Source organism: Homalodisca vitripennis, unplaced genomic scaffold (assembly GCF_021130785.1).
Source record: "Homalodisca vitripennis isolate AUS2020 unplaced genomic scaffold, UT_GWSS_2.1 ScUCBcl_175;HRSCAF=1498, whole genome shotgun sequence".
Classification (NCBI taxonomy): Eukaryota; Metazoa; Arthropoda; class Insecta; order Hemiptera; family Cicadellidae; genus Homalodisca; species Homalodisca vitripennis.
Genome location: NW_025776297.1, coordinates 93,006 through 110,966, shown reverse-complemented (window position 1 = coordinate 110,966; position 17,961 = coordinate 93,006). Strand labels below are relative to the sequence as shown.

Genomic DNA, 17,961 nt, shown 5'->3' with positions numbered 1-17,961 from the left:
ATATATATATATATATATATATATATAATATATATATATTTGTATATAATGTATATAAATGTAAAACCTACAAACACTTTTCAATATCTACACTACAAACAGCTGTCACCCTGTATATGTAAAATAATCAATTCCCAAAAGCTTGGTTACACGAGCAACCAAATTATGCAGTGAGAGTGGAAGATCTTAAAAAATTACGTTAGTAAACATATATGATGCTTTTTTTAAACGAGGATACCCTGAGAAGATATTAAACGAAAAGCTACAGCTCAATGAAAGCAACCTTAATAATAATTATGCCAAAAAGAATTATTATGATGAGCCTAAATTAATAACACAATATCATCCTGGTCTCTACAAAATTAACAACATTTTTAAAGTAGCTTACAAAATTCTTCAAAATTCTCCACTGACAGACTCATTTCTAAAAAGTATTCCACGTATTGTTTTTTTAAAAGACCTCCTATTTTAAAGGACATTATATCGAAACCAAAATTACCAGCTGATTCTGATGTGGAAACTAAATTTAAAGGAGCACATCCATGTAACAAATCAAGATGCATGGTGTGCAATCAAATACAAGAGTCATCAAAATTTGAAAGTAGTTCAACTAAAAAAAGTATACAAAATTATTGGAAATTTGACATGTGATACAAAAAATGTAGTATATCAAATTCAGTGTAAACAATGTCCTAAAGACTACATCGGCTCTACAACAAATAATTTAAGAATAAGAATGACAGGTCACCGTTATGATTTTAAGCATAATGATGAATCAAAACCATTGTTATTCATAGTAAAATACACAAAGAATCTTTTGAAAATTTATATACAGTAAAACCAATACGATCAATACAAAATTCAAATACATTAAAATTAAGAAATTTAGAACAAGCATGTCAAATTGTCACAAAATCTAAATTCCCCTATGGATTAAATCTTCGATAAATTTGAATCATCTGGACACTCATCACATCTTTACACCCACAGTCTGAACATATGTTTATCATTTCAAGAATATTATGCTTATTAATTTATTTATCTGTTTACATGTATGTTTTTGATTATTTTATGTGTTTCGTTATGTTGTTTTGACCTGAAGAAGCGTAATGCGAAATATAGTTAATCAATATTAATATGTTGGCCTTTTTCTACATATATATATATATATATATATATATATATATATTTTACTTACCGGTAGGTGTTGCCTTGCAGCAATATGTTCAGTACGAAGTTCGAGAGAAAAAGTTTATTAGTTATACAAGAATTAGAAATGAAGTTACAAAATCATCAGGTTACTTGCGGTAACTATGAACGAGTAACAGGGTTGCGAAAATATGTATTATACAATATGAAACTTAATAACGGTGCAACTTCTATGACGCTTAGCCTAATTCAATGGTTGGACATGAACCACTATATAACTCATTCTTGTCTATGTAGAAATTTCATTCAAGGTTTTATACCAGTTTTCTGGTAAGCAAGCGAGGATACCAAAACGCAAATTTCGATAAAATAAAATTATACATTGACAACAACGTTTAAACATTGACTACAATATACCATACTTTATTTTTATTCTACTAATAAAAGTGTTACTTAATCTTACTTGATAGTGATTGGTTCCTTACATATTTGTTTATTCAACTATTTTGGTTACCTAGAGGAACTTTGCAAAAATTTTAGCTGCCGCTCATCAAAATCCCATCCAATTATATTGGACTAATATCAAACACAAATATAAATAAATAAATATTAAGCTTTATGGTAATTTAAAATACTATAGGTCGGTTCCTTTTCAGGATATCTTGCAGACTAAACAAACAGAGAATTGACAAGGGCATCACCTCTAATTACAAGTTAAGGACAAATGAATTTAACGAATAAAATGTCAATAATATTTTCTGTAAACCTTATATTTTTTTAAACAACACAGACTATTAAGTGTTCAAATAATTCTTTTACAACAATAAAAAACTGAGAACAATCGTAGAGATAATATACATTTAAATTCCTTATGCGAGTTACGTTATCTGCATGGTTTTTTTAAGTAGATGTTTCTCAATAACATTGACGAATCCAATGTTTCTCGAATCAAATTTGATATGACCCTTAAATCAAGTGAAGACAATACTATGTATTAATTATAGTTTTTTTTTCTATGAATTCAAAAAGAATGCATCTACATCCTCAAGTCCCAATACGAAGTGTTCTAGGCTTTTTTAAAAATCTAGCTTGCAATTTACACTATGTTATTTCAAAGCTAATTGAGTTTTTACAGTTCTGTGTATAAATTAAATATTATAGTGTAAAAACTATTGCACTCAGTAAATAAGAAGAGTAAATTAATCAATACTAATTTATATTCACTAATAAATAGGTTTAAAGTAAAATAAGAATCCTCAGTTACCCCGGTATCTGGGTATTAAACTATAACACCTCTAAGGCTAGATAGCTCGCCACTTCCTAACAAGTATTCTGATTGTTCCCATCTGATTTTGGAATAGATTGCCTTACCTGTCAGTGTGCAATGAAAATGATATCCCGATAAACAGTTTTTAATGGTGTTTTATTACCAACTAGAAGCAGGCATTATTTTTTAATATAGCATTTTTTATTTTCTTTGGAGTAAAAATTATTAATAATAGTGTAATTTAAACATTTAAAGGTGAAAATGCAACCTAAGAAGTTATTTCTATAAACCTATACAGGGTGTTCTGAACAAAGGTGCCCATAAGTCAGGGCGTGATTCCTCACATCAAAATAAGAAAAAAAGGTCTAATTAACATAGGTCCGAAAATGCTTAGTTACCAAGTTATACAGGGTGAAAAATTTCGTCTGAATTTCAGTTCCCCTGCTGCAAACGAAGCCCTACGGGTATTTGTTGGCTGTTAATTAAAGATGTACAATTTAGCGTACTTTATGTAAAATGAACTGAAAAATTGAATAAAAACCGTTTCCAGACCTGTAGCTACAGTAATTTTTAAGATATGTGACGTAATACGCGAAACTTGGTCCCGAAAAACAAGTTACATTTAGGTTTGAAGCAGATTTACTATGTTAAATGTACAATAAACACAAAATATTTTTTTCACGGTACTTGTAGAAAATTTAATTTCGAAGAGAAAGATGTTAAAATAAGTCTATAATAGACAAACGCAAACTTTGAAAAATAATCCTTAATTACATACAACACGCATGAAAAAAATAGACAAAATCTGTTAAGCTCTCTACAAATGTAATATTGAAATTAAAACAGCTGTTTTATTAAAATATTTAATTTGAGAAACAAAATAATTTCTATTTAAAACATATGTTTTAACAATGTAACATTGTTTATAATAATTTAAATAAACATTACAAGCAGCTATTTTTCCATTGCTCATTAAGTGCGTGTGTTGATCTGTACTTTAATACAAGTTAGTGCGAGTGCCGTTGAAGTTAATTTTTGATAGCTAATAATATCTTATTCATCATGGCAGGTAATATGAATATTATGTACACTAATGGTGAAATGGCAGACATTGCATTTAAAAATGTACGGTCTTGCACATTGCAACAGTCGTCAGGCTAGACGACTCTATCAGGAACATTTTCCTCATAGACAGTTACCGACTCATAAAATGTTTTCTTCCATTCATAGAAGGCTAAGCGAGATGGGAACCTTTAAATCTGGAAAAGTTGGTAGATCAGGACGGCCACGTACAACGTGTACAGCTGAATTGGAGGAGGGCGTGTTGGACGAAATAGAGAATCATCCTGGAAGAAGTACTAGAGAACTAGCCTTGGATTTCGGTGTTAGTAATTCAATTGTCTGGAAGATTTTACACGAGCAGCAGTTGCATTCTTATCACTATCAAAGGGTCCAGGCTCTTTTGCCTCGATATTACGTTCCTCGTGTTCAGCTATGCCAATGGCTTATCCAAAGGTGCAGAAATCCACATTTTTTAAATTACATTATCTTTACTGATGAAGCAAAATTTTCAAGAATGGCTATTCTTAACACCCACAATACTCACATGTGGGCAATTGAAAATCCACGTGCTATTTCAGAGAACCGTCACCAATATCAGTTTTCTATAAACGTATGGGCTGCTATTCTGGGTGATACAATTTTTATTAATTTTTTACCTGATACGCTCAATGGTGAAAATTATTTACATTTCTTGACGACTAATCTGAATGAGTTACTCGAAGATGTGCCACTATACACACGCAACAACATGTGGTTCATGCAGGATGGAGCTCCAGCTCATTACACATTACAAGTAAGAGAATTTTTAAATGAAGCATATCCAAACAGATGGATTGGTCGAGGAGCCCCAGTAGCATGGCCTGAAAGGTCACCTGACCTCAATCCCTCTAGACTTTTTCTTATGGGGGACATTTAAAGACGCTTGTCTACGAGACTCGCCTGTGGATACCATAGAAGAGTTGCGGAATAAGGATTGTTAACGGGATTCAAAGGATACGTGAGACACCTGGGATCTTCGAAAGAGTTCGGCAGTCTATGAGAAGACGGCTGGATGCTTGTATTTTGAATGAGGAGAAACATTTTGAACATCTACTGTGACGTGGTTAGTTTTTTAGGACAAGTGTAACTTTTTTGTTGAATGATAATTCAGATAACTTTTTTATGTATGATAATGTATGATTGTAAAAAAAATATTTACTTGATAAAAAAATAATAGTAACTCATTAATTTGTTTTAATAAAACAGCTGTTTTAATTTTCAATATTACATTTGTAGAGAGCTTAACAGATTTTGTCTATTTTTCATGCGTTTTGTATGTAATTAAGGATTATTTTTTAAAGTTTGCGTTTGTCTATTATAGACTTATTTTACATCTTTCTCTTCGAAATTAAATTTTCTACAAGTACCGTGAAAAAATATTTTGTGTTTATTGTACATTTAACATAGTAAATCTGCTTCAAACCTAAATGTAACTTGTTTTTTCGGGACCAAGTTTCGCGTATTTCGTCACATATCTTAAAAATTACTGTAGCTACAGGTCTGGAAAACGGTTTTATTCAATTTTTCAGTTCATTTTACATAAAGTACGCTAAATTGTACATCTTAATTAACAGCCAACAAATACCCGTAGGGCTTCGTTGCAGCAGGGGAACTGAAATTCAGACGAAATTTTTCACCCTGTATAACTTGGTAACTAAGCATTTTCGGACCTATGTTAATTAGACCTTTTTTTCTTATTTTGATGTGAGGAATCACGCCCTGACTTATGGGCACCTTTTTTTCAGAACACCCTGTATATAATAATTATAATTTCAATCGGAAATTACTAGTCTGTTGTTGTATAGTGGAAGAGAGCTCTGGTGGTAATTTCATCAACTAGTTAAATAAATTAAAAGATATAGACTATAATTCTCCTCAAATATGTACAACACCGTTTTTAGAAATCAATGACTTAAAAAAATTAACGCAATACGTTATGAATTTTAATCCTATATGAGCTAACATTTACTAATTCCAAATTATTTTCAATATTTACACAACTATTAAATGCCTGAAAGATGTCTCACAGACAGATTCAATTTAATAATTCTCTTGGTAATCTTTACACTTTTTTATAAAACACAGTGAGAAAAAATATAAAATTATGTGAAAATGGATATTAAAACCTTTAGTGATTTCGAAGATGATAGTTGTAAACTGATTCTTTCTGTACACTTAGAGTACTGAACGGATATAAAGTCATAAATCACAAGTTCTTTCGGTTTGTCCATAAAAAAATACGAAAGTTATTGTTGATCAAGATAAAACAAGAAAATAAACTGAGTCAAAAAACCAGTAAAAAAAATTAAAAAATATAGACCATAATTTTTCCTCAAATCTGTAAAACACCTTTCATATAAATAAATTGAGTTTAAACAAATTAACGCAGTAATTTCTGAATTTTAATCCTAAATGAGCTAACATTTACTAATATAAAATTATTTTAAATATTTACACTACTATAAAATGTTTGAAAGATTTCTCTCAGACACATTTAAGTAAATAATTCTTTTTATAAAATATGTGAGAATTGATCTTAAAATATTTGGCGATTTTAAAGAAGATAGCTGTAAACTGTTTTCTTTCTGTAAACTTAGAGTATTGAAGGGATGTAAAACCGTAGATCACAAATTCTTTCAGTTCGTCCACAAAACATACGAAAGTTATTTGTTGGTCAAGATAAACAAGAAAATAAACTTATTGTAAAATTCATTAAAAATTATAATCCTTTTAACTGCAAACTTGTTATAATTACATCCAAAAAGTAAGTTTCCATTAATTATGAAAAATTTAAAAAGACTCAAAAAATTACTGAAACACGTTTATTCAACTTTTTACATCATACCTTATTTTTCTACATAGTTACCACCCTTTTCTAAGCAATTTTGGTATCTAGGAAGTAGTTTTTTTATTCCAGCATCACAAAATTCACCCGCCAAATTTTTAAGCCAAGTATCCACCTCTTTTTGAAGGTCATCGCTGTTGGCAAATCGCCGACCGCCAAGGTGTCTTTTCAGCTCCGGAAACAGATGAAAATGGTGAGTATGGGAGGATGACCAAAAACATCCCACTTAAATTTCCTCAAAAGTTCCATTGTTGCACGAGCAAGCGTGTGGTCCGGCGTTATCTAGAATAAGCAGAACCGTGCGCGACAAAAGTCCGCGCCGTTTATTCTGTATTGCCCGCCGAAGTCAGGTGAGAACTTCACAATACCTTTCTGCATTTACGGTTTCGCCACGAGGAAGATAGTCAATCAATAACACTCCACGGCAGTCCCAAAAAACTGTAGCCATTACCTTTCCTGCCGACTCAAACACTTTGGCTTTTTGAGGAGCTGCCTCTCCTTTTTTTGCCACACCATACTCTGGCGTTTGGTCTCTGGAGTTGAGTGGTGAATCCATGGTTCATCACCTATGACTATTCTACTGAAAAGGTTTTCGTCTTCATCGTCAAACAATCGCAAGAAAGACTGGGCAGCAACCATTCGTTGTTGTTTATGGCATTGCTCAATAAGCGAGGCACCCATCTTGCACACACTTTTGCAAGCTGAAGATCTTCTGTCATGATATTGTGCACAGATGACCGGCTAACTTCAACACTTGACGGCAGTTTATCCATAATTTCATCGAGAGTCACTCGCTTATCATTGTAAATAACTGCTCGTACAGCATTAATGACGTCAGGTTGCCGAGAATTGGCCGGTCGGCCACTACGCTCATCGTCATGAACATTTTCTCTTCCTTCCAAAAACATTGCACGCCAAAGACGGACCATCTGAACGGACATAACATGTTCACCATACACTTGACACAACTGACGATGAATTCCAACGGCAGTTTCGTTTTTGGCGGTCAAGAAACGAATAACACTACGGACTTCGCAACTGGCGGCAGAACGCAGTGGAGTCTCCATGATGTTTGGGCAGCAACTGACTGAGAAGCGTGACAATGGGCCAGTGACCGGCGCACCTGTTGCCAACCGAACCGCGCTACATATCCCCGCCCACAGCTGCACGCTGTGTTACGTACGCGTCTTTTTACAGAACAGGGAAACTTACTTTTTGGATACATTGAAACTATTGCAATATTTTTTGCTGTGGTTAATTATCGCTAAATCTAAGATGTAAATTTACTTTCATTAAGAAGAATAATCAAAGAAAAACACTTTGAAAGAAGAAAAGTAACTCATATATAAGTCCTTGTCTCGATCCTGGTCTTCACCAGCATACTCCGGGTGTAGATTTTCAACGTCCTGCGCGTTAAACGATTTAGAACATTAAACGGAACAATTAAAAGAGGTCCTGGCTCTTATCAAGGTCTTAGCCATCGCACTTGTTCCTGGTCGTGCTTCTCTAACCTAACGTGGCGTGAGTTCAACGAATTTTGTAAATAACAGATTTGAATTTATCAAAATCTTGATAATACATGTTCTTTCTTGTTTCTATAAAAGATATAATATGTTTACTGTTGTATGTTTTATCCGTTTCTTTTTTATAGTTTTTCCCTTCGATTGCTTGTTTACGTAATGACACTATTAACAGTAAATAGATGTTCGTTATCAGGTTACCCGAACACATACATACTATAGATATAAACATGTTTTGTTACTCTTCTTACATTAATGTCAACGTGATAAATTATCATAATTTAGATCCAATATCCCGGCACAATACTCAAAATGTCGTGATTGCTAAATAGTGTATCTGCAAGAAAAAGAAAACTTTGTAGATTACTTTTCCCTTTGATGTGTCTACATAGCTTAAATAGTCTATATAACAGTCTATGTAGATTACAATTGTAAAGTTCCTTAGGGCAAACAACTTACGATATCGATAAGTTATTTGCCTTCAATTTATGTATTAAATAAACAATACATTGATTTAAATATGAGTTAGAAACTTTTACGCTTATCTGCCTGTAATAATCAATACCTATATGCCGCGGACAAAACATAGGCCATAACTATTTTCATAATTAGTCTGCAATGTTCAATACTCTGTCCAAACACTGGTAGAGTTGTCGCACTAATTTAATTAACTTTCTATACTCATTGTATAGTTGACATTGATTAATCTCCTGTACTTTAACTAATTATTATTTTACATTATTACACGTATCATTCTTATCATGTTACAGACTTTTTAAATTGTTGTATATAAAACTATTATATTTATTCCAACATAGTTGCGATAATCCTTTGTATAACTATATTTACAAACCCAGCAGGGATCTCTTCTGGGTGTTTTATACCTTCCAGCTGAAGTTACCTACTGGGAACAGCAAAAACCAATGTGTCAATTAAATCTCACCAACGTTATGGATGTCCAGAAGCGGCACATCACTATCCACAAATTTCAAGATTCTTGGGGTTAGGTTCATTCGAAATTTCTAGTCTATTGCGGCAGATGACCTGTTGGAGAAGGTAGGGTTCGTTTTATAAGAGTGAAAGTTTCTTGCCAGCTTAGACAAAAGGGTCTGCCACCCACTACCTGTTTTAAATGAAGAGGCCGGTTTAAAGCTGGCCTCCACCTCTTTCGAGGGAAAATGATGAGATTAATACCCTAAATTCTTCCTCATGGATCTCGATAGGAATCGGTCCCTACCCCTAACCTTACCCATCCAGAATATCCTGTCACTCTGAAAGAAGCTCAAAGTTCTTTGTCTAGACTGGCAAGAACAATTGACTCATAGGGAACGAACACTACAAACTCCAAACAGTCATCTCCCGCAGTAGACCAGACCTGGTCAAATTTACCCTTACAGAATTTCGACATTTGAGGTTAGTGATGTACTGCTCCTGGATATCCATAAGGTTGGACAGATTTAAGTGACATCGGTTTTTGCTGTACCTAGTGTGGGTTCAACCGGAAGGCATAAACCAACCAGAAGTGAACCCTCTGGGGAAAGTAAATGTATAAATAAATATTACTGTGTTAGAGCTAGGAGATACATTACATGAATTATTCATAATTTTTTTCAGAGGAAATGAGTACACATTTTCAGAGAAACTACACAAAATTTTCTTGGCGAAAAAAACACAAGATCTTACGAACACAATTTATTTTAGGCTCTCTAAATATACATGTTTGAAACTGCTCTCACTTTCAAATTTGTTTTATGACATTCCATTTATAGTATGAAAGAGACGTAGTAACACACATATTCAATACAGTTATTTGAGTTTCAAACCAATTTGAAACCAATTTCAAAAATATAGTTTAAAATTTATATTCTTCATTTCAAAAATCTCTGTAAAAAAGAACGTTTATAGTATAACTAAGTCATGGGCTAAATCTATAGCACCCGAATTATTGAATAACAATCTTTACTAGTATTTAGAGTTTACTAGTATCTTTACTAGCTGGTTAGAGTTTTGAACATTCAAAATTGGAGTTACACGATCTCAAACCGTCACACTTCATCTTTTTGTAACCAAGTGTTGGTTTCACGAAGAAGTTTCATGTAATAATTTTGTAAATAAACATTAATACATTCCAACGATGTTTAAAATTTACAAAATAACCTATTGTAGATATTTAATCTGTTCGCATGACATTTACTGTATAAAGTGTTTATCGTGGAAATAAGGGGATTAATAAAACTTCCTCAGGCATTTGAAACATGCAATGTTATATGAACACCAAAAACGAATACAACATTGTTTAAGGCACTTACAAATAACATTGGTTGTTCAATGAATAGCAATTCTTCACTTCAGAACGGTACAAAATTGCTTATAACTGTCTTAAGTGTTTTTATATGAATACAAGTTAAATATTTCTGTAAATACTCGATATATTTTTAAATACTATTCTACTAGCACAACTATGTTGAGAAGCAACACTACTAGTAACAACGTGTAAGACCCAATCTTCAATACTGTACGTACCCCATGATATCAATAATAGAGCTCAAGTAATATAGGTGGGTTAATATTATTTTTTCTCATATACGCTAAATAATATTCATCCTTATATCCGCTAAATATTATTTATCCTCATATCCGCTACAACTGTATGAGAGCTTCCTGTTCACATACAAAACCCAAAGATGTTGAGTTAGAGACATTATTAACAAACAAGGCAACCAATGAAGGGGTTTTTTCTTTTTTTTTTGTTATGTAATAAATATATTTAGCAAGTACTTGTTATAATTCATTGATATAAAATAAAATGATGCAGTTTATATACAACTTTACAGAACAAATACTAAGACGGAAGTCAATTACCGTGGCCATAAATATAAACTTTTTGAAAAATGTTATTGATCGTATCAACAAGGACACAAAAATACAGCGTTGTCGTGGAAATATAATTCCCTCAAACCTGCGCTCATACCAGTTCAAAGCCAAGACAAGTGTGTGCGACGTTTCGGGTAACGGCTACTTTCTTTATGATCATTTTGGGTTAAATTATTTATAGTTAAGTTCTGTCTGACAGTAGTTTTCTGAGGTTTTGAGAACCCCTACATTAAACAACATGTTCGCCGAGTTTACCGGATTTAATATAATATATAAGTAGAGTGGTAACATATAGAACAAGTACTCATTGCGAATCAGTTTTTATACAGACTAATGACACTTAAATATTAACTAATATTGAATCACTTATAAGGACATAAAATATAACTATTCTAAAAAATACGATATGTCGGCGTGCAAGTTAAACTTTTTGGAAAAGCCATAAATTTGTTGTAGAATGTGTGAATATAAAAATAGGTTTAAACAGCCCTTCTAGACCTCCATAAAACTACACCAATTAAGGGGGTTTGGATGAATAGGTTCACTTATATATTTAGTTCATTTAGCGATTTCGTGTGCAATTTAGTAAACATTTCCCTTGTTTTTTTACTAGGGAGAATAATTCAGGCTCTGTCCTTCTTATAAAATTACGTTGAATAGATATTATAAAACTTATTCCTTTTTAAAACATTACATTTTAAATTTCATCTGACCTTACTAAGGAAAATATATGTAGACCTGTTTCAGTAATAAATGTTTACATGTATCGTTACTTTGATCCGCAAAGTAAGCGTTCTGCCTAAATAAACATCGTTATATTTTAATCGAGTATATATTTCCCACTACTGCACTGCCATAGCAATAAACCTTTGTATTGATTACTCATAGCTGTTTCAAAATAGGAAACGATCTATTTGCCGTTTCACCATTAACTGGGCATTTAAAATAATGTTTCACTAATTAATCACCTGATCGCAATTGAAAAACATTAACTTAACGATCTTGAACAACTTTTAGAAGTAATTATTCTTTCAATAGCTTTTTAGTAGTACGATATTTAAATAGAGAATAAATGATGATGAACTGCAGTAAAATGGGACATAGATAATTATGAAATACACAAACATGTGCAATCTTTGTATATAAAGAGCTGAAAAATCAAACGTTCATTATCAACTACAGTCCCTGTCTTTGGGTTTCCATGATAATTGTAACGTAACCTTTATTACTTGTTACTGTAAAACACGGTTTTAATTCATTAGAATTACTAGTTTACCAGAAAACTTAGTTTTGGAGGGCTTATATTAAAAAGGACATCCTTTCGGAATTATAAATTCCTGTATATGCTTATAAAGGGTAGTAGATGGTTTCAGTGTTAAGACGTAAGCCTAAAGTGCCTTAAACTATATGATTAATTAGAGTTGTTAGCTTTATGCCTAAATCTTTAAATAATCACATGATTAATTTGTTTAAAAATATTGTTTAAATAAATACAAGACTCCATTTAAAAAGTATATATATATATATATATATATATATATATATATATATATATATATATATATATACATACATACATATATATATATATACTTTTATAAATATATATGTGTGTGTGTGTGTTTGTGTGTTTCAAAACACCACTTAATCAGAAAAAGCTAAAAGCTTCATTTTTTCGATATATCTCGAAGTGAGTAAATGCAAAAGTTAAAGTGAAATGTTAGTATAACGACTTGGATTGTAGATATTAATATTCCAGAGTAATAATATTTAAAATATCAATGAGACATCCCAAGACGATATAAAATATTTTTTTGATTAGTGAGCTCCTAGTGAATATTCAGTACAATTTATTAGTAAAATTTTCAGTACAGTTTTTAAAAAATAAAATCACAGTTCTAAATAAAAAGAATGGATTTATTTTAAACTGGCAAATTAATAAGTTCAGCGTTTCAGAATTTTCATTACTCTATTTTCCACAAAGAATTGACAAACCGTTAAGTAGTAAATTGTAAAGTTCCTTTGGCAAGAAATAAAAATACTAATCAAATATATCAAACTAAAAATCAGAGCTCTCTTCTAAAATAAAATGATAAAGTTTTAAAATAAAATAAATACCACTTGTAAATAACTAAAATAAAAATGTTAACTTCTAAGTACACAAAGAATTTAAAAAATAAAAATTTAAACGTCTCTTTACACTAGTTGAACCTTAACTTTCAAGTCTCTGTAATTCAGATTACAAATATCTCAAAAAAATTATTAATGTTCAATTAATTTCCAATTTATAATTCACAATAAAACAGTTCCAGTTAAGTATTAATAAATTACTAAATTTACAACTTTCAATGAAAGTTATTAATAAAGTTCAATTTTATTACACCTTTCTTGCAAGATTGAACCAACTGTAACTTGTATGATTCTATTAAGCTCTATTGTTCATTGAGAATTAATTATGCAGATTGCTCTGTTGGTAAAATGAATTAATTTTTTCCTATAAAAAAAACAACAAAATTAATTTAATATCAGATCTGGAAGACTCTTTCAATAAAAAGTACAATAAATATGGTGCTTAACTCAAAAACCCTCGCGGAAAAAAATTTAGAAACACGGTGCACTGTAATCAACTTAACTTACGAAAATAACCAATAGAAGGTCGAAAATTATGAGCTGGCGCTTATATACTTCCCTTTCCAATCAACTTTGTAGGACATCCGCGGTGTTCTCTCATTGGTCCAGCTAAATCTAACAGGGAGAACAATAGTTGCAACAAGACAAAGTAAATACAAGTTCTAATCAATTCAAGGCAGTCAACCTGCCTTCCTAACAATTTAAAACTACCAGTACTAACTTGCCAAAGGATTACGTGTTCGTTTTTACCCTGACTTTCACAATCTAATCTAAAATTAAATCCCAACATTTCGATTCCAAAATTTTAATTTAATTTAAGTTTTAATAAAAAAAATAAATCAACGTAGCTTTAAAAACGCTATAGTTAGATATGTTACACACAAAAAAATATTTTTAATGAATATCCAACACCATGTCTATTTTCAATTTAGTATTAGTAGTTTCTAGATTAAAACAATATTTCAGGTCTTGCATTTGTTGCATGATACAGGTCATCTGCTGCCATTCAACTTTTAAATTGGCACACCAGAGCTTCAGATAGTTCTGAAGCGTACATAAGTATAGTTTTTGAAATTGGACCACAATGATTGGTGTTATAAACATATAAATTATACACTGATTCCTTGTATATTTTTTACGTTTATAGTAAGAATGTTAGAAGACATTTACAAAAATGGCCCACTTATTGCAACATTATTATTACAAAAGAAAGATTTTTCATAATTATTTAAAAGTTATTTTTATGGGGTGATATGAGAGCCTTAACAACCTCAGAGCATTTTCCAGCTCCAACTACTCCCATTTTGTTATTAACGACGTATATCTCTGTGTCGCAATGAAACCATGATGTGGTCTGTAGTGCTAGTCGTGAGCCTCATCAACCACAGACCTGTTTACTCTGCTTCTACTCCCATTATGTTACTTACGACATACATATGTCTAATGCAGTGAATCCATGATGTGGTCTGTACTGCTTTTCGTGAGTCTCTGCATGGTCCTGATGGAGGTTATCCCATCATCACAACTATCAGCTGAGGATAATGAAATGTTCGTCTTCCAAGATGGACAATCAGGAGACGGGCCGCCTGGTAAAATAGATGTGAGTTTTGGTACGTATTCAAATTAGTTTATTAATACACACTAAGTACTTTATAAAATGATAGCATAACTTAAACAATAATATATACGGTGCAGAGCCTTATATCTTCTTAAAAATTTACTTGTAAACAGAACTGAACTAAATTTTACGAAAAGGCGATGTAAGAACAATATATATTCAATTTCTGAGGATGATGAAATGTTCGCTTTTCCAGATGGGCAATCAGGAGACGGGCCACCTGGTAAAAGAGATGTGAGTATTGGTAGGTATGCAAATTAGTATTATTACTACAGATTAAGTACTTTATAATATGATAGCCTAACTTAAACAATAACATACACAGTGCAGAGCTAAATATATCTTTAAAAATTTAATTTTTTAACAGAACTGAACTAAATGTTACGAAAAGGCGCTGTAAGTATATTAAAATTTCAGTTTCTGAAGATAATGAAATGTTCGCTTTTCCAGATGGGCAATCAGGAGACGGGCCGCCTGGTAAAAGAGATGTGAGTTTTGGTAGGTATTCAAATTAGTAATATTAATACAGAATAGGTAATTTATAACATGATAGCATAACATAAACAATAATATACACAGTGCAGAGCTTAATATCTCCGTTAAAAATGACTTGTTAACAGAACTGAACTAAATTTTACGAAAATGCGCTGGAAGAATATTAAATTTTCAGTTTCTGAAGATAATGAAATGTTCGCTTTTCCAGATGGGCAATCAGGAGACGGGCCGCCTGGTAAAAGAGATGTGAATTTTGGTAGGTATTCAAATTAGTAATATTAATATAGACTAATTACTTTATAATATGATAGCATAATCTGGACAATAATATTAACGGTGCAGAGCTTAATATCTCCTCAATAATTGACTTGTTAACAGAACTGAACTAAATGTAACGAAAAGGCGCTATAAGATTGTTATATTTCTAAGAGAACATTTTTAGGTATTTTGTCATTATAGCTTTAGGAACGTGCAGATTTAGTCCTAATAAGATACTAAATTTAAGTATATAGTTTTTTTAATTTTTCTAGCACCTGTAAGTAAATTATTCTTAAGAGGGAATAGGAACCTAGTTTACGATTACGTGATTGTCGGATAAACCGATTCCTCAAGGAAAACGCATCACGCCTATTCAACTATGGTTAGTGTATGTTACGTTAGGTAATGATAGATTGGTTTTTGATAGCTTACGTGTGAAAACGTAATTTACACGTAGGTGATATTCACTGCTGATTTACCAGCACTGATAAATCCATAGCTTGTGATGTTAGCTTCTCACTTTTGGAAAAACGTGAAATAATTAGCGTTTTATTTTTACTAATAGTCCCAAGTCCTTGATTTTATTTAAACCTAACAATACTGCTCAGATCATACTTGAGTAATAAGAAGGCCACACTTTTAATATATTTGTTGTTATTTTACAGGAAGTTCTTGCATGCTTACTGACTGATTCTTTCCTTAAAATAACATATTATTTTTAATAGAAAAAATCCTTATCCAAAATTTTTAAATGTCCACTACAGGAGCATATTCTAATCAGATCGAAGATAATGGAGTTATGAGAGAAGGCTGATATAATTAAGTAAGAAAGTTTTTAAACTCGTGGAAATGTCTGTAACTGAAAATGTATAGAAGTGATATTTCCCAAGTTCGTTGATGGTCAACTAATAGTAATAATAATTTTGAGTTGCTTCGGCCTAAAAGGAATTTATAATTTACGGGAAAATTCCAACCAAAATACGAATATGATAAATACTAAACAATTTAATCGAATATCAATTAATTTAAAAATTAAGGCAATCAGACGGTTTTATCTAAGTGATTATTTTTCACTTCTTATATAAATTTTTATTTCTATGTAAACATTAAAAAGTATTCTTCGTATAATATTCTGATCGGAATATTGTTGATCATGGTATTTATTTGTTAAAATACTATTGTGTTATGTTTTTAATTCTTGGTTTGGCTCCTGTTTCTATGTTTAATTAAATCAGTGTGTTAAAGATAAAGAGTTCTGGGATCTCAACAATTAAAAAATGAAAACTGGGTTTCCTGTTTTATTTAAACATAGAACTACTTGGAAGGGAATTGAGGCAGATTAATATTATTATAATATAGTATATAACTGTATATATTATATTAGGCTAATAATCGCCTCGTAAATGCTGCGTAAATAGCGGATATCCATACTGTAGGCAGTTGAAAAGTATACTTTATCCAAAATAATATAAAACTTGACGTGTGTAACTTAATTATTTATTTAAATTGTATTGTCAATTTTTCGTACCTTACGTAACTCCTACTTATTATTTCTTTATTTATATTTTTATGGTAACACTAGCTTAATTCGTAAATTTTAAGAGAAATAAAAGCGATAAAAATTTAAATAAATTAATAATTATTCTCGTCTAAAATTTTTGTCTTTTTAAAATTTGTTATTAATTTAACATTTAAGTTCTAATGTTATAAAATATTTACATACCAAAATTAGTTTCATGTAATTATAAGTGCACGATGTAATGTATCTCTGTTAAAAAATAGGTACAAATTGTTTAATCAACAGTCGAGAACAGAAAAAATCCTTAGTATCATTGCCCTCATGTGAACTAGTAGCACAAGATTGACCACGAGATGTCATAGTTCTAGGCCTATGGTGTATCTCTGTGCATTTTTTCATGTTCCATGTACTTTGTTACGTATAATCAAGATGAAACTTTATACAATTAGAAAAATTTATCACTAATCGCAGTCAGACGCCAGTACATCCTCCAGGGTCTCGTCTGTGTTGGCCTAAAGCCACGGTGCCCAACAAAATAGTATTACAGTAGCTCAAGACTGGCCTTATTGTATTGCAGCTCTAATCCAACTTGTGGTTGTTTTTCTTAGCCTTGATACTTGTACTTTGCGATCAATACTGTATAATCACGATGAAGTTTTATAGAAATAGTAACGACAAAGGCAGACTGTTGCACGGAGAGGATTGTTGGCCTCCATCATTGGGCAGAAGACGTTAGTACTGTAGCAGCTCAAGATTGGCCTTATTGTATTGCAGCTCTAATCCAACATATGATTGTTTGTTCTTAGCCTTGATACTTGTACTTTGCGATGAATACTGTATAATCACGATGAAGTTTTATAGAAATAGTTAACGACAAGGGCAGACTGTTGTACGGAGAGGATTGTTGGCCTCCATCATTGGGCAGAAGACGTTAGTACTGTAGCAGCTCAAGATTGGCATGGGTCGGAGCTCTAATCCAACTTATGGTTGTTTCTCGTTAGCCTAGATACTTGTACTTTGCGATCAATACTGTATAATCACGATGAAGTTTTATAGCAATAGTTAACGACAAGGGCAGACTGTTGCACGGAGAGGATTGTTGGCCTCCGTCATTGTGCAGAAGCCGTTATTACTGTAGCAGCTCAAGACTGGCCTTATTGTATTGTAGCTCTAATCCAACATATG

At 31.7% G+C, this 17,961-nt stretch overlaps 1 protein-coding gene across 1 annotated transcript; it reads left to right on the top strand.

Moving 5' to 3' along the window:
* The first annotated feature begins 11,921 nt into the window (after nt 1-11,921).
* LOC124370432 (immunoglobulin G-binding protein A-like) lies at nt 11,922-17,726 on the top strand. Its single transcript, XM_046828717.1, has 6 exons — nt 11,922-11,951; nt 14,336-14,496; nt 14,701-14,748; nt 14,955-15,002; nt 15,208-15,255; nt 17,644-17,726. Exons 2-6 carry the CDS (start codon nt 14,343-14,345, stop codon nt 17,709-17,711), a joined length of 366 nt encoding a protein of 121 aa, XP_046684673.1. The 5' UTR covers nt 11,922-11,951; nt 14,336-14,342; the 3' UTR covers nt 17,712-17,726.
* The last annotated feature ends 235 nt before the right edge of the window (nt 17,727-17,961 follow it).